Genomic DNA, 18,465 nt, shown 5'->3' with positions numbered 1-18,465 from the left:
CTCTTACTAGGTGCTAGAACAGTCTTTCAGCAGATTCCTCTCACAATAAAGATCACCTTTGTGTTTAGCTGGTCATTGCACATTAACCTAGCAGCAAGCCACAGAATAGGTTGGATTAGAAGCTACAATGGAAATTTAGAGAAAACTTCAGGCTTGGTTCAACCTTTGGACACTTGGAATGATATGTTTGATAATCTGATATGTGACAGAAACTTTTACCCTCTGCCAAAGGTAGAGGAAAAGTGTCAGTGGCTTATCACCTCTGACATTCCCTGTGGCGGCATGGTATCTGGTTGACAGGCTGTGACCCTTCTGGGAAGGGAATCTCACCAACTCTCAGACAGTTATGTACTAAATGACTTTGCAATAGTTTAGTCTTTAAAAACCTGTAATAATCTGTAACTTCACCAGCTTCCAAATATAGTTAAGATGATTCAATGGTGGGCACAGAATACAAGAATGCTAAAAGAGAAAAACAAAATAAATGGAACGTCTGGAGAGAAAGGAAAATGGGAAAATGGAGGGTGAAGCTGCTGGTATGCAGGTGGGGGCTTTGTATGCATTATTCTTCCATTGTCACTGTGAAGTAGGCATCAGTATCTTGATATTTACAGAGGTTTGTGAAAGCCAAGACTTTTTTAAAAAGCACACAAACGACAACAACTTTCTGTGGTCACCTGAGTAAGTGGTGAAGCCATATTTCAAAACAGGCCTGTCTTTTTCACTACAAAAATGGTATATAGGAACTATCTGAAGCTGTGCTATCCAATACCAAACTTGTATGGCTACTGAACGCTTGAATTGTGGCCAGTGCAAACTGAGAGGTACTGTAGGAGTAAAATATGTGTCAAGTTCAAAATACTTAGCATGAAAAATGTGAAGCATCTCATAGTAACTTTTATATTGATTACATGTTGAAATGCTACTATTTGGATATATTGAGTTACAAAGTACATTATTGAAATTAATTTCACCTGTTTTCTTTGACTTTTTCATGTAGGTATTAAAAGTCCAATGTGTTACCTGTTGTGCCACAGAGTGAGAGTCATGTGGACATTAGAAAATTCCATATTACATATGTGGCTCACATTACATATTTCTATAGGAGGGTGTGGTGCTAGAGACATTGATTGCCCTTATTTACAAATTTTTATCTTTTTTTTCGGAAGTTTTATCTTATCAACCATCTATCAATATCAGTTGTGCTTAAATGCATCTTTCTCTTGCATACCCAAAGCCTGGATGCTTTTTATTGAGTTAATAATTAAGATATGAGAAATGTTCTTTGTCCTTGTTCAGATTTTCAAGTTTGATAACCAACATTCTGATTGAGGCAAAACATGGTGGCTGGCAGAACCTAGCTGAACCTGGTGAACCACATCAGTGTGTTTGCTTTCCACTTTCACTGACCTGTGCATTGTCCCACCACGGTGTGATCCACTTCTCCAGCCTGAGCACTGTCCTTATGGACCCAGTCAGCGTCATCTCTGGTGCCCTGAATCATCCCACAGATGTTTGCCTTCTCAAAAGTACAGTGGTCCAAAAGAGTGTGAGTTGTGGCTGGAAATGATATGTTTATCATGGTTAAAAATGAAATACATTTCATTCCAAATAGCTAATGTCTTTAGCCACTGAAACCTCATTGTTCAAATACAACAGGATCGCAAGCCTGTTATCTTGACTTTTTCTCAAATGCAAATCTTACTGTCATCAGATGTTAGTACCTGCTAATATAGACACAGCCCTAACCTACCTCACAGATTCAAGATTTAAAAAAAAAATGTATAATCATTCTCTGCTATGTAAATACTAACCATAAACAAGGTACCTCTAACACTTGGCTTTGTACTTAGCAGGTCTTTTGTATATACTTATTGAACAGAATCAAACATTTTATTTCTGAAGGCTAGTGGGACCACCTTTAGAAAACATCCCACCCAAGAAGATTAGATTACTCTAGGAATAACTAACACAGGTAAAGAGTTTTACAGGATACAGAATGCATTCAAGTCCATTACCTATCTTGACCTTTACATAATAATGCATCCTTCAAAGGAAGCAAAAGAAACTAGACAATAACAGCTCCTTACATTTGTCCAGTACTTTGACTTTACAGAACACAACTACATAATTGGTTTTTTATAACCATCCAGTAAGGTTTGTGTTACAGTTTTTTTGTTTGTTTGTTTTTTGTCTAGAGGTAGACCAACAAAAGTCATACAGTTTGTTCTTACTCTTTTAGCTAGAACATTAAAGAAGAGTAAAGGAAATCTCTAAGGCTGAGAGAATCTCTGTTGAGGCCAGTTTGCCCAGTTCCTAGAAACTGAGGTACTCACTGCAATTGTACATTCGGTTCAGCCTCTCTAAATCAATGTCACTGAAATCCAGTCGCTGTCCAATAATGGAGTTAAACTCAGGGATCTTGGCTGTGATGGTGGGAACACTTGCATTCTTGTTAAATGAGAAAGGCGCATAGTGCATCAGAGACTCATAATCATAGGGTGTATTGAGGTCTGTTATGAAGCTGTCATTATAGGTGTTAAAGTTGTGCTGGTAACCTGTTAGGGAGAGAAAGAATCCACAGGTCCTGCTCAGACATGTTATTTTCCCCATGCTGCTCTCTTTGACTACTTAGAGACCCTCCAAAAGAGGAAAATAATCAGTTCTATTTAAATATGTGTACTTAAATAAATCTATTTAAATATACATTATATTTTATAAGCAATATGATGTAAAATTAATATGCATAATTGATTAAAATTAGCTAATATCATTTATATGTATAATATTGTAATAACTATAAAATACATATTATAAAATATAAATATATAAATATTAGAAATTACTAAATATGTGTACATGTTTATGCCAAAGATACATTATATATATAAATGTGTGTGTGTATCTGTGTGTGTATATGTGTGTGTATGTGTTCTCTTTTCAGAAAGAGAAGGTAAAACAGCAAAGCTGAGGAAGGTATTCCAAACGACAGGAAAAAAATTTTGAATTTAGGAAAATGTTCACAAATTGATTATGTTCAAGACACTTCATTCTAATAGCTGAGTACCTCATCCCCTAGGTCTGCCCAGAGCTGTAACTGCAGCTCTTCATGGGTTAGGAGAAGGAAATCTGAGGGGCAGAGGTAAAGGTAAGCAGCTGAAAGCAAGACAGGGGATTCTGTCAATCAAGGCTCACATCCTTCTCTTCCAGAAATAGCCTCCTGGAGAACAAAAATAAAATAGGAAGAAAAAAAACATATTTTCCTATTAAAAGAGGACAGGTAAATATTTTTCTGACATTAGTGAAAGTGAGATAAGATGTGCTGCAATGTAAAAAGCTGAACAAAATAACTGATCAGAGGGTCTTTGAATTGACTGATAACCATCGGGAATTCACTGTTTGGGCTGCATTAATGGAAAGGCTTGCAGGTTTTTAATTTTCTTCTTGGAATGACAGAAAAGCTGAATGAGAATGCGGCTAACTCTGCCAGTCATAACTTCCCATCCTCATATCTTTCTCCTTCTCTAGCTCCTCATCCAGTTACTTTTTGTTGTTGTTTGCTTGTTTTGTTTTGAGGTGGAGGTTTTGCTCTGTTACCCAGGCTGGAGTGCAATAGCACAATCTCAGCTCACTGTAACCTCCACCTCCTGGGTTCAAGTGATTCTTCTGCCTCGGCCTCCCAAAGTGTGGGGATTACAGGCATGAGCCACCGCGCCTGGCCTCATCCAGTTACTTTGAAAAATTAGAGAGAAGAAAATGTAACTGCCTCATACAGAGCTACATGCAGGGTTGCAGAAGTGTGGTGTGGCTAGGTGGTGCTCGAGCAGGTGCTTGAGGGAGTCTCTGAATGCTTTTGAAAAAGCTAAGGAGCAAGACCTTGTTTGAGCAACATCTTGCCTTAACTGTAAATTCTGAAAGCTGATGTTTTATTCTCCCAACTGATGGGGATTATGTTGGGGACTACTTGAGAGAGATTAAAGCATTTTTGAAGGTGGGACAGGTCTAAAAGAAACAATAGCTTTAACAGGGAAGGGGAAAGTTAATCCCCCCAGAATACTTGGTCTTAGGGTGTCATTCGAAGCAATGGAATTGTAAAGAGCATCAAGAGTCTGGGATCTCTTGATAACTCTCAGTGGCGCCTGAAGCAAAGCACTTTCAAATCACTGGATGTGTTTTACTTAATTTTCCATAAAATCCTCTGGTTAGAGGCTGGGTGTGATAGCTCATGCCTCTAATCCCAGCACTTTTTGAGGGTGAGGTGGGTGGATCATTTGAGGCAAGGAATTTGAGACCAGCCTTGCTCACATTGTGAAACTCCATCTCTACCAAAAAACACAAAAATTAGCCAGGCCTGGTGGTGGACGCCAGTAACCCCAGCTATTCAGGAAGCTGAGGCATGAGAATTATTTGAACCTGGGAGGTGGAGATTGCAGTGAGCTGAGATTGTAGCACTGCACTCCGGCTTGGGTGGCAGAGCAAGACTCTATCTCAAAACAGAAACAACAAAAAAATCCCATCAGGTTAGAACAGATTATTTTAATCAGCATTGCTTAAGGATTCTTATGAGAATGTTTTGAAACAAATATTTTGAATAATTTTAAAAAATGTATTCAATGTATTTTTGTTGGGCGTAGTAGCTACTGGGAACTGTGCTCAGTAGGTAGTGGCCCCCAACAGTGAATAAGATAGGCAGTCACAGCTGAGAGCTGAAAAGGGGCTGTAATCCAGGGCATGGGATCCTGTAAACCAGGGGTCAGTCAATAAACCTGTTCTATAGTAGATAGAAAGTATGTTCTCTATTGTAACTACTCAACTCTGCCATTGCACACAAAAACAGCCATTGACAATACTTAAACAAATGGGCATGATTGTGTTCCCATAACGCTTTCTTTACAAAAGCTAGTAGATACGGCCCATGGACTATCATTTTTTCATCCCTGCTAGACCTCAAAAGTTGAGTTTTTTCCCTAGCATAAGGAAACAAATTTCAAAAACACAATTCTGATTCAAGAACTGGAGATGCACATTGGAAGAGAACTGCATTGCCAGTGTCTTCTCAAGTTAAACAGAAAGCTTATCATTAACCAAAGTTAAATCAATAAAACTCATAAATTACCCTGATAAATTATACTGCCTGTGTTGCTAATCTTATTGGAGTTGATGTCTCTTTTGAGAACAGTTCTCCCGTGATTGCAGGCATTTTAGATATATGGAATTGTACCTGATGAAAACATAGATAGGAGATGAGCAAATATGCAACCTATGCTCAAACCAGAGCTGAGCAAGTCTGCATTTGACCCTGGCAAACGTGTTGGCTCACTCTGATAAAGGAAACCGCACTTGGCCTAAAACCATTTTAAAAGCACTAACTATTGTCTTCTATAAGACCTGGAAATAGGAATGCTTTCTGCTTTCTTACAAAATTTTCAGAAAAGCCAAGTGTATGTACAGGAAGGTAAGAAATTGAGGCTGAGAGGCAAATATAGACAAAGTCTAATAGCACCCTGAGTCGTGCAATCAGAGATTCAGTCCTTTGACCTGTTACTCCATTTCCTTCTTCCTTCTACAAACACACAGCTATAATACAACTACCACTGAGTAGAGACAGGTACATTAAGGCTGAGCTATTATTTCATCTGTGGGTGAATATTCTCCAAAACTTTTCTAGATTAGCCTGGGAGGCAAAGAAGAATGCTATCTGACCTTTGGTTCAGTGGGTGGTGGTAAGATGGTGGGAGTATGTGGGTAGGCTCAAACCTGATGACCTATTAAAGTGTTATAAGTTACAGTTTTCTTTCTTACTACACCAATCCACATTCACAGAATTACCAGAATATGAGAGACTAGGAAGCCATGGGTTGAGAAACCCCACAGGTAATTTCGATTAGCCAGCTCTACCCTGACCTCATGTGAAAATCATTGACCATCTTACTCCAAAATGAACTATTATAGTACTGACAGAAAATGTTGAGGATTCATATTTAATTTTAAAGCTTGGTCAGTTCTTTCAAGCCCCTAAAAGTAAAATTATTATAGATATACTACAATATATTAATCAGCATATAAAACTGGGATCTAAATAAAACAGATACTTACACAAGGCTATTATTTATTTTATAAAAGTCATGCAGAGAAACATTTAAGGTATTTTAAATACATTAAAGTTTCACTAATCTCTCACTTCCAAAAACAATGTTTTTCCATTCCCTACACTAATTTCTACTTAAAAACTAGTTACCTTCAGAAACATAGCATTGACTTTTTTTTTTCTAGAACATCAGAAAACTGCTCAATAAATGTTTTAGTGTGCTCAAAAGCACTCTACATCATTGTCTCAATCAATTAAGGAAAGTAAGGGCCGGGTACAGTGGCTCATGCTTGACATCCCAGTACTTTGGGAGGCCAAGGCAGGTGGGTAACCTGAGGTCAGGAGTTCAAGACCAGCTTGATCAACATGGTAAAACCCTGTCTCTACTAAAAAAATACGAAATTAGCTGGGGGTGGTGAGGCACACCTATAGTCCCAGCTGAGGCAGGAGAATCGCTTGAACCTGAGAGGCAAAGGTTGCAGTGAGCCGAGATCGTGCCATTGCACTCCAGCCTGGGCAGCAAGAATGAAACTCCATCTCAAAACAAAACAAACAACCTAAAGAACAATGAAATAGTTAGAATAATATAACTGCATAATATGTAAGACAAAACTGTTATCTTTTGCATAGTATGAGGTGAAGACAGAAGAAGCAAGTTGCTTAGAAGTGAGGAAGAAAAAACATTAACCTTTAATTAATCAGAACCTAGGTAACTAGCCAGAATTAACGTAATTGGGGTATTTCAGATGAAAGCATCCATTTTTGTTTTTGTTTTTAAACACTTTTCATTGATTTGGTAAAGCAACTGAAAAAATACTTCTAGAGTATGTCCTATAGTCATGGAATAATCAGCTAACCCTCAAAAAGCCTTCTAGAGGCACAGGAGATTTCACATCCAGAAAACTGACTTTAATATCTGGATTCACTTTACTCATTAAGACAGGAAAGTAAACAGTTTTAGATGGAGTTTTAATGAAACCACTGATATAAAGCGAAGCTTCTGGTTAACTTTCAGTTGACCTCTACAGTGAGTTACCACGATTCCCCGAGATCCTTATCTGCGGTGAATTATGGTCAGATCAGCACAGTCCACATAAAGGGCCAACAAATCATAACCTCTTCATAGTCTGTGTTTCCACTAAAGAGGCTGAAGCTCCTGTCCTCACAGATTTGGCCTGGTCATCCCAGCTTGGTCTTAGCCAGTGATAAATGTGACAACTATCTCCACCCAATCACACCTGGAAGAATTTCGTCCCACCAGATGTTCACATAATCATCGCGGTCAGTCCTTGACTGCTCGTGGTAAAATCCCAAAGCATGCAGGATCTCGTGTTCTATGATGGCCTTAAAATCACATCCCTGGCCAATGGAAAGATTCTGTCCCACGTGTTGGTCACCAACTTCAGACCAGCACCTACAAAGAGGAGAAGAGGAAAAATATCTTCCAGAGAATTTTTTAAGTGGCCATCATTCACAGCACTTCAAAACACAAATTAAGAGGAAATTAGTTTTGATTTTAAAAATAAATTACCAACTGCATTCTCACATGCTGATAGTCCAACGGTGGGGGATGGTTAAATAAGGAACATTCCCTAGAGGGAAGACTATGCAGGCTTTAAAAGTGAAGATATAATACATTATAAAAATGGCACATACTCAGAAGCAAATCAATCCTATTGTAATAATTCATCAAGGTAGAAAGCAGTAAGAACTGGCATTCTTCCTTACCTCCACAAATTCACAGGGCACTCCAAAGAATAACACTATTGCCTTTATCTAAAAAACTGTTGTCTGAGGGAAAACTGGTTGATTTAACTTTTTTCCTTTTCTTTTCTTTTTTGAGATGGGGTCTCACTTTATCACTCAGGTTGCTGTGCAGTGGCACAGCCACAGCTCATGGCAGCCTCAACCTTCCTGACTCTGGTGATCCTCCCACCTCAGCCTCCTGAGAGGCTGAGACTTGGGACTACAGGCATGTACCACCACACCCAGCTAGTGTTTTTATTTTTTTAAATTTAGATAATTTATTTAGAAAGTAGAAAATAAAAAGTATGATTCTAACATCTATTTAGAATATGAACAAAATTAGAAACAGTTAAACTACAGAAAAAAAGGCAGAGATACTGAAGTTGGTTTAATGGCTATCCAATACAAACAAGCAAAACCCACGTTACTTTCATGCAAAGAAGCATTAAGCAAGAGAATATGGGAATGTTTGCAGAATGCACCATAGCAAATATTTTTCAAATTTACATGAGAAACTGTACATAAATGAAAAAATAAATTAGGTAATTTGCAAGAAGTGTTTTACAGGTTATAATAGGTTATAACTTAGTTTATTATGAATAAAATTTGTAGCACATAATACATTTTTACATCAGAGATTCAGTGTTAAATGAATCAGACATGATAAAGTGTAACCATAGTATACCTCCAAAGGCTAACAGATTTGATTTTTACTCAAAGATGAATCTTATTTATTTTCTAATAACTTCATTAAGGTATAATTTACAAACTATAAAAGTCTTTCATTTTAAGTATACAATTCAATAACTTTTAGTAAATTTACAGTGTTATGCAAATGCAACCATGATCAACTTACCTCTTTGATAGTGACATTTTATTACCGAATCAGAGTTTATTCTGCAAAATGTCCACAATCCAAAGAAAGCATTTATTATTGATCATATATATATATATATATATATATATATATATTTCTTTTTACATCCCTCCCGCAACAGAAAGATATAAGTTGCAAAAATACCATACATGCCACCTCACTGTGAACTTTTGACCTTGTCTATCTGAAAGAGCCCTAGTTAGCCTCCAACTTCAGGGGACCAGTGCCCTGAAAGGTTAGGGGCACTTTGGGCCAGTTCCTTTGCAAAACCTCTTCCTCTCTTTTCCCCTCTCTTAAATTATTTGTAACAGAGGCACCTCCTGGCCATAGGTAATGGGGCTGCCCAGGTTCAGCACTTTTACAAAGAATGTCTCCCAAAGCTGACCTATCCCTTAATCAGGTAGTTGGGACACAGTTAAAAACACAAAAGATGCCAGGAGAACTTCACTGGGAAAGGGAGAACGTTTAGAAAGTGATCATATTGATTTTGCTTTGTTTTTAAGGAGTTTCTCTGTGAAAAAAAAAAAAAAAGATGCCAACGTGGTAGTTGAAGAAATAAAAGTGTTAAGAAAATTGTTTCTCTGAATTTTTCAATGAAAAATGAAAGGTTTTTGGCACTTTTTTGAAGGTCAGAGATTGCCAAGGGACAAAATGAAATAGTTAAAAGCAGAAGGCCTCTAAAATGTGTGGTCTTTCCAAGGCCTGAGATATACTTTAAATGTTTCCCCTTTATAGAAAGACAAACTGTCCAACTATGATTGATTATCTCCATTTATATGACCTGCAAAAACCTCAAGCAATAAAACACAAGCTGAAAGATAAGTTTACTCTCCTGCCTTATCACCAAAGTTATTCTTTCAGCAATATTCTCAGCCTCAGCAAATGAAGTTACTATTTGCCAGTCATGCAAATCAGAAATCTCAGACATTTTTGACTCCTCACCCTTCCTAACTCCTCCCACTAACCAATCTGATAAGGTTAGGTTCTGAAAAGTCTACTTTTTCACATATTTCAGAAATCCATTCCTTCTTCTTTATAACACCTGCCTCTTCCTTGGTGTAAGTCCCTTACATTTTCCCCTGGAAAATTGGAGCATCTGTTAATTGATCTCTTGCCACCAGTCTTGCTCTATTTTAATTTTTTATCCATGCTAATCAAGTAATCTTTCTACAATGGAAAATTGAGCATAGAATGAACCTTGTACCCAACAAGAAATTCTCTCACACATGGCTGTTCATCACCAGGCTCCTGCTCACCTTCCTGGTCCTGCTCATTATCTGCACCTGACATGCAAAACCCCAGGCGCACTGAACTTAGGGAGTTCTCCAAGTAACCAGGTTCAGGTTCATGTTTGCTCTCTTCTCCCCCTCTCCCTCTTCTTCCCTTTGATCCTCTCCTCCCTTTCTTCTTCCTTCTTCTCCTCCCTCACCCTCACCGTCTCTCCCTCTTCCTGGCCCCAATTTGTCCTCCCTTCTTCTAACACTCATCTCAACTCTCTCTGATGCTTCATCCCACACTTTCTCAGAGGTCCCATTCCTGTAGTGCTGCAACCCACGACATTCGCTGTCATGTATTAAGACAATGTACTCATTTTTCCATCACCCTCACCCGCCAACTGTAAGCCTGCTGAGTGCTATGACCATATTGCATATCTTGTTGCACCTATAGTCTAGCACACTTCCTGGAATGTAGTAGGTGTACAGTGTTGCTTTGTTTTGTTTTATAAAAGAATGAGCTACAGTAATAACTACTCAGGTAAGTAAGGTATTTAATTTGTATCTAAGTAGTTGTCAGTATTTTGCTTTTATTTAACTGCCATTTTTTGCATTTTTTTCTAAGAGGCTAAATGATGTGCTGACTTCCATTTTCATCATACTATCCATCCATGATTATCAAAACCTCATGGTCAGGATTTGGGATTAAGATGGGGAATAGGAGGCAGGACTAGCTTGCAGCTCTCTGGAGAGAGCAGTGTGTGGAGGTCAATTATTAAGCCAATCAAGGAGGCACCAGAGAAAGGTAAAGTCCAACTTAAAGAAATCAGAAACATCATGAGGATATGAAAGGAAAATTATTCACTGAAATAGACAGCATAAATAAAAAAAAAACAGTAACAACTTCTGGAAATCAAGACACACTTGGAGAAATGCAAAATGTGCTGGAAAGTCTCAGCAATAGAATTGAACAAGAAGAAAGAACCTCAAAGCTCAAATATAAAGCTTTTGAATTAACCCAATCCATCAAAGACAAAGAAAAAAGAATTTTAAAAAAATGAACAAAGCCTCAAAGAAGTTTGGGACTATGTTAAATATCCAAACCTAAGAATAATTGGTGTTCCAGAAGAAAAAGATAAATCAAAATATTTGGAAAACATACTTGAGGGAATAACCGAGGAAAACTTCCCCAGCCTTGCTAGAGATCTAGAAATACAAGAAGCTCAAAGAATACCTGGGAAATTCATCTCAAAAAGATCATCATCTAGGCACATACTTAATCAGGTCATCTAAAATCAAGACAAAGGAAAGACTCTTTTAGAGTCGTGAGGCAAACACATCAGGTAACCTATAAAAGAAAACCTATCAGATTAACAGAAGATTTCTCAGTGGAAACCCTACATGCTAGAAGGCATTGGAGTCCTATTTTTAACCCCTTTAAACAAAACAATTTTTTCAGCCAAGAATTTTGAATCCAGTGAAACTAAGCATCATAAATGAAGGAAAGATACAGTCTTTTCCAAACAAATGCTGAAAGACGTCATCACTACCAAGCCAACACTACAAAAACTGCTAAAAGGAGGTCTAAATCTTGAAACAAGTCTTCAAAATACACCAAAATAGAGCCCATAAAACATAAATCTTACAGAACTTATGTAACAATAACACAGTGAAAAAAACTCAAGGTATTCAAGCAACAAATTGCACAATGTATAGAATAGAAACTCATATCTCAATAACATTGAATGTAAATGCCCTAAATACTCCACTTAGAAGATACAGAATGGCAGAATGAATAAGAATTCACCAATCAAGTTTCTGCTGTCTTCAGAATTGTCTATTTGTACTCTTTCAGACTTTTGATGTAGGCATTTAATGCTAGGAACTTTCCTCTTAGCACCACTTTCGCTTTTGCTGTATCCCCGAGGTTTGAAAGGGTGTGCCACTAATATCATTCAGTTCAAAGAAGTTTTAAATTTCCATCTTGATTTCATGGTTGACCCAATAATTACTCGGGAGTAGGTTATTTAATTTCCACATACTTACATGGTTTTGAGCGCTCAACTAACACATAAGGACTCACATAAACTTAAGGTAAAGGGGTGGAAAAATATATTCCATGTAAATGGACACCAAAAGCAAGCAGGAGTAACTATTCTTATATCAGACAAAACAAACTTTAAAGCAACAGCAGTTTAACAAGACAAAGAGGAACATTATAAAAGGATAAAAAAGACTAGTCAAACAGGAAAATATCACAATTCTAAAAATATATTCACCTAATGCCAGAGCCCCCAAATTTATAAAGCAATTGCTATTAGACCTAAGAAATGAAATAGATGGCAACACAGTAACAATGGGAGACTTTAATACTGCACTGACAGCACAAGACATGTCATCAAGACAGAAAGCCAACAAAGAAACAATGGACTTAAACTATACCTTTCAACAAATGGACTTAGCAGATATTGACAGAACATTCTATGTAGGAAATTTATGAGCCCCACACATAGGATGCCAGAATATAGGAATTTATGACCCTTACGTTGGGCACCAAAATATAGGGAGCCAACCCTACATTACCCATGGTACCCCATTTGGTGGTGACAAAGGAATGAGAGAAAGACAGATTAAGAGAAAAAGTGGGACCAGGGGACCATCACTTTATTACTTTGGAAGTGACAGAGAAGGCCCCCAGCTCTGATTGTCCACACTATTTATTGATTACAATTTACTTTGATTTACAGGGTAGGGATGGAGTAATGATGGGCAGAGGGTGATGGTGGAGTGAATTAGTGAGCTGGAACTGAATTAGTGAGCCGGAACTGGTATATCATTCTAGGGATTGGTTAACAGTGGCAGTCTGGGAGTTTCACAAAACAAGAACATGTGGTTGTCTTTACCTTCTTATCTATGTACAGTTCATGGAACGCGGGCCTTACAAGGAGCCTACAAGTTTGGCTACGTTATAGTGCTATGAAGGGGTTTTAGTCCTTGAGCACAATATTTATGGTAACAGAGCAGAGGTTACCCTGTATCGGAACATAAGGCATAAAAAGGCCTTCCTCCTTAGAGGCCTCCTGCAGCCCTCTGCAGTTTGTTGTTCCTTGCTTACATGTTACTTGTAACCAATTTATGTAGGCAGTTTGTAAGTTCTTTCTCCTTTGCAGCTTTTCCCAACAATTCTACCCAATAATGGCAGGATATACATTATAGTCATCAGCACATGGAACATTCTCCAAGCTAGACCATATGACAGACCGCAAAACAAGTCTCAGTAAATTTAAGAAAATCAAAATTATATCAAGTACACTTTCAGATCACAGTGGAATAGAATTGCAAATTACTCCAAAAGGAACCCTCAAAATCAGGCAAATACATGGAAATTAAATAACCTGCTACTGAATGATCATTGGGTCAACAATGAAATCAAGATGGAAATTAAAAAAAAAATTTGGACTGAATGGGAATAGTGATATAACCTATCAAAACATCCAGGATACAGCACAAGCAGTGCTAAGAGGAAAGTTTATAGCATTAAATGATACCAAAAAGTCAGAAAGAGCACAAATATATAATCTAATGTTACACCTCACAGAACAGGAGAAACAAGAACAATCCAAACCCAAACCTAGCAGAAGAAAAGAAATAACAAAAATCAGAGCAGAACTAAATGAAATTGAAACAATCCAAACCCAAACCTAGCAGAAGAAAAGAAATAACAAAAATCAGAGCAGAACTAAATGAAATTGAAACAACAAGGAAAATACAAAAAAAAATGAAACAAAAACCTGGTTCTTTGAAAAGATAAATAAAATTGATAGACCATTAGCAAGATTAACCAAGAAGAGAGAAGTTCCCAATAAGCTCAATTAGACATGAAACAGGAGCTATTACAACTACTACCAAAGAAATACAAAAGATTATTCAAGAGTACTTTGAACACCTTTATGTGTATAAAATAGAAAACCTAGAAGAGATGGATAAATTCCTGGAAACACACAACCCTTCTAGATTAAACCAGGAATATATAGAATCTCTGAACAGACCAATAACAAGTAGTGAGATTGAAACGGCAGTTTAAAAATTGCCAACAAAAAATGTCCGGGACCAGACAGATTCACAGCTGAATTCTACAAGACATTCAAAGAAGAATCAGTACCAATCCTATTGACACTATTCCAAAGATAAAGAAAGAGGAAATTCTCCCTAAATCATTCTATGAAGCCAGCATCACCCTAATACCAAAACCAGGGAAGGACATAACAAACAAAGAAAAGTACAGACCAGTATCCATGATGAACATACATGCAAAAATCCTCAACAATATGCTGGTGAACTGAATCCAACAGCATATCAAAAAGATAATTCACCATGATCAAATAGGTTTTATCCAGGGATGCAGGGATGCTTTTACATACACAAGTCAATAAATGTGATATATCACATAAAGAGAATTAAAAACAAAAATCACATTATCATCTCAATAGATACAGAAAAAGCAATTGACAAAGTCCAGCATCCCTTTATGATTAAAACCCTCAGCAAAATTGGCACAGAAGGGACATACTTTAAGGTAATAAAAGCCATTTGTAACAAACCCACAGTCAACATTATAGTGAATGACAAAAGTTGAAAGCATTTCCCGTGAGAACTGGAACAAGACAAAGATGCTCACTCTCACTCTCACTACTTCTATTCAACATAGTACTGGAAGTCCTAGCCAGAACAATTAGACAAGATAAAGAAATAAAGGGTATCCAAATCAGTAAACAGTAAGCCAAACTGTCACTGTTTGCTGATGATATGATTGTATACCTAAAAAACCCTAAACACTCATCCAAAAAGCTTCTAGAACTGGTAAATAAATTCAGCAAAATTTCAGAATCCAAAGTTGAGGTACACAAATCAGTAGCTCTGCTAAACACCAACAGTGCCAAGTTGAGAATCAAATCAAGAACTCAACCCCTTTCACAAGAGCTGCAAACAAACAAACAAACAAAAAAACTTAGGAATATACCTAGCAAAAGACTGAAAGACCTCTACAAGGAAAATTACATAACACTGCTGAAAGAAATAATAGATGACACAAACAAATGGAAACATATCCATCCGAAGCTCATGGATGGGTAGAATCAATATTGTGAAAATGACCACAATTGCCAAAAGCAGTCTACAAATTTAATACAATTCTCATGAAAATACCACCATCATTCTTCACAGATCTAGAAAAACAATCCTAAAATTCATATGAAACCAAAAAAGAACCCACATGACCAAAGTAAAACTAAGCAAAAATCACAAATCTGGAGTCAACACATTACGCAACTTCAAAATATACTATAAGGCCATAGTCACCAAAATAGGAGAGTACTGGTATAAAAATAGACATGTAGACCAATGAAACAGAATAGAGAACTCAGAAATAAACCCAAATACCTACAACCAACTGATCTTCAACAAAGCAAACAAAAACATAAAGTGGGGAAACAGCATCCTATTCAACAAACGGTGCTGGGAAAATTGGCAAGCCACATGTAGAAGAATGAAACTGGATCCTCCTCTCTTACACTATACAGAAATCAACTCAAGATAGATCAAAGATTTAAATCTAATACCTGAACCCATAAAGATTCTAGAAGGTAGAATCAGAAAAATCTATCTAGACATTGACTTAGGTGAAGACTTCATGACCAAGAACCTGAAAGCAAATGCAACAAAAACAAAGATAAATGAATGGGACTTCATTAAGAAGCTTCTGCACAGCAAAAGAAATAACCGGCAGAATTAACATGTATATATATATATGTATATGTATATACATATATATACACACATATATATGTATATATATGTGTGTATATATGTGTATATATATACATATATGTGTATATATATGTGTGTATATATATATATATATGTATATATATATGCTAGTGTGGATGCAGTGAAAAGGGAACACTTTTACACTGTGGGTGGGAATGTAAACTAGTACATGCTTTCCATGACTATGGAAAGCAGTGTGGAGATTCCTTAAACAACTAAAAGTAGATCTACCGTTTGATCCAGCAATCCCACTACTAGGTATCTATCCAGAGGAAAAGAAGTCATTATATGAAAAAGATATTTGCGCACACATGTTTATAGGAGTACAATTTGCAATTGGAAAGATATGGAACCAGCCCAAATGCGAATCAATCAAGTGGATAAAGAAAATATTATGTTCATATATAATATATTATGTACATATGTATGTGTGTGTGTGTGTGTGTGTGTGTGTGTGTGTGTGTGTGTGTATTGCCTTTGCGTCCTCATAGCTTAGCTCCCACATATGAGTGAGAAGGTACAATGTTTATTTTTCCATGTCTGAATTATTTCACTTAGAATAATGGTCTCCAACTCAATCCAGGTTGCTGTGAATGCCATTATTTGGTTCCTTCATACAGACACACACACACACACACACACACACACACACACACACACACCATGTAATACTACTCAGCCATAAAAAGGAAGGAAATAATGGCATTCACAGCAACCTGGATGGAGTTGGAGACCATTATTCTAAGTGAAATAATTCAGGAATGGAAAAACAAACATTGTATATTCTCACTCATATGTGGAAGCTAAGCTATGAGGACACAAAGACAAAAGAATAATACATTGGATTTTGGTGACTCAGGTGAAAGGATGGGGTAAGGCAAGGAATAAAAGACTGCACTTTGGGTACAGTGTACACTTCTCTGGTGATGGGTGCCTTCAAAATCTCAGAAATGACCACTGAGGAACATATTCATGTAACCAAAAATAAATAAAGCACACATGCTCAGAACTAAACAACCACTGCAAGTGGAGCTGAAGACACAAACAGATAGTGTCACAGCAGATGGTGGCTTTGCTTCCCAGTCTATTGGTTGACATAAACACCACCAAAGAAAAATGGTTTCTTTCTTGATATACCATTCAGTTCTTAGAAATAAATCACTATGAAGAACAAATTGATATCTAGAACTTTTCAAAGAAGTCTAGCAACAGAGTACTACAATTTAGAACAGTACTCTTTAAAGGATAAAGTTTATACTTCAATAAACCTAACTTTTAAAAAAGTACTCTAATTTAAAATATGACCTAAATATAAAAATAGTATTGAAATGGATTTCCCTGAAGCCCAGACATATCCAAATAATTCATTCTGTGAGGAGTATGTTAAAAATGTTATATAACTTAAAAATTCACAGTGAATGATTTCATTTTGCTTTTAGTTTCTTTTCAATTTCTTCTTTTCACCTTTGAAAGAGATGTGCCACTTTTTATAAACCAAAGTATTCATGATTTTCGCTCTGTAAAAATTTCATACTAACCCATCGAACTGTTGAAATATGATGTATGAGCTCTCTCCTTCATAGGGCTTGAAATCCACACAGGATTTAAGGCGGAACATTTCAAAGGCATACAGAATGGCTCCTTTAGCATTCAGCCCTGAGAAATCAGTAAAAATATCAATGAACATTATTTAGACATTGGATAATATCTACAACTTATAGTTCAGAGAAAACCATGCTACCACATGAAATCCACAGGTGCATTATAGATTTTTTGGTAATAAATAGATTTCCTAGTAACTAAAACTGCAAAATTGGTCGTGGACATGTGTAAAATTAGTTGTGGACATAAATATTAAGTGCATACTTTAAATGCCCAATGCAAATATGTCTACAAAATAAGAATACACGCATGTGTATATGGCTAAATAAGATAATGAAATAACTTCCACTCTTTTTCTCTTTCGCTTTCTCCCACTGAAGCAGAGATTTGGAGTGCATTGCCTCAGGAGAGTCACATGGCAGAGCAGAAAACAGAAGTGGTTTGTGAGTAGCTCTGGCTTTAGTTGATATAGATAAAGTACTTTAGAGTGAGGCAGTGAGAATAGTGTTCTTTACCCCTATCTAAAAAGATATTCTGTCTTTCTAGAGGAGAAGAGCAGAGCTTAGAGAGATTTGTGGGTTCTGAAAGTGTAAGAAGCACATGTGGTATTTTACTCTGCTTCCCAGCAAGATGCCTGAGAGATGGCAAGACTAGACAGCTTATACTGCACAAAGCCTTAGAAAAGATTTCTGTATCCCAAGCTCAGTACCCAAGCAGCAGTGGACTTGAAGGGGCAGGAAAAATAGATGCTGATTAGTAACCTGTGGGGACATTTGAATTTAGTACTTTCTCTCAAGGAGTTTATAATGATTGGCCAGGAAATTACATCATATTTTTCTGGCCTTTATTTCATTTAATAAACTATCAAATTGGAGATTTCACAGCCTAGGTGTCATAATATTGTATCAAGATCATTAAAGAAACAGTCACTGGAATAGTCAATAAACTGATTGTGGAAACAACACAGATAACAATAACAAGAGCACTCATTACATCTTCTGGGAGATTTTCATGCACTTTTACCTATTCTTACTTAGTTACATCTGTAATATGATGACCTGTACCCAAGATAGCTGTGGTGTCACAAAAATGTAAGAAAAAAAGGTGATTAC

The 18,465-nt window shown here is 36.9% G+C and overlaps 1 protein-coding gene across 3 annotated transcripts in view; it reads right to left on the bottom strand.

The window, feature by feature from the left end:
- Positions 1-18,465, bottom strand: part of MEP1A (meprin A subunit alpha) — a 41,459-nt gene that overhangs the window by 11,442 nt on the left and 11,552 nt on the right. For all 3 annotated transcript variants that reach the window (XM_017505150.1, XM_017505151.2, XM_037730151.1), the window contains 4 exons: positions 17,290-17,407; positions 7,327-7,502; positions 2,337-2,558; positions 1,411-1,560 (listed from right to left, as the gene is read on the bottom strand). In XM_017505150.1, coding sequence (XP_017360639.1) covers positions 1,411-1,560; positions 2,337-2,558; positions 7,327-7,502; positions 17,290-17,407 — 666 coding nt within the window. The remainder of the gene's footprint in view (positions 1-1,410; positions 1,561-2,336; positions 2,559-7,326; positions 7,503-17,289; positions 17,408-18,465) is intronic.

This window comes from Cebus imitator, unplaced genomic scaffold, assembly GCF_001604975.1.
Source record: "Cebus imitator isolate Cc_AM_T3 unplaced genomic scaffold, Cebus_imitator-1.0 Scaffold334, whole genome shotgun sequence".
Taxonomy (NCBI): Eukaryota; Metazoa; Chordata; class Mammalia; order Primates; family Cebidae; genus Cebus; species Cebus imitator.
The sequence above is the reverse complement of the archived record's forward strand: the minus strand, read 5'-3'. Positions and strand labels throughout refer to the sequence as shown.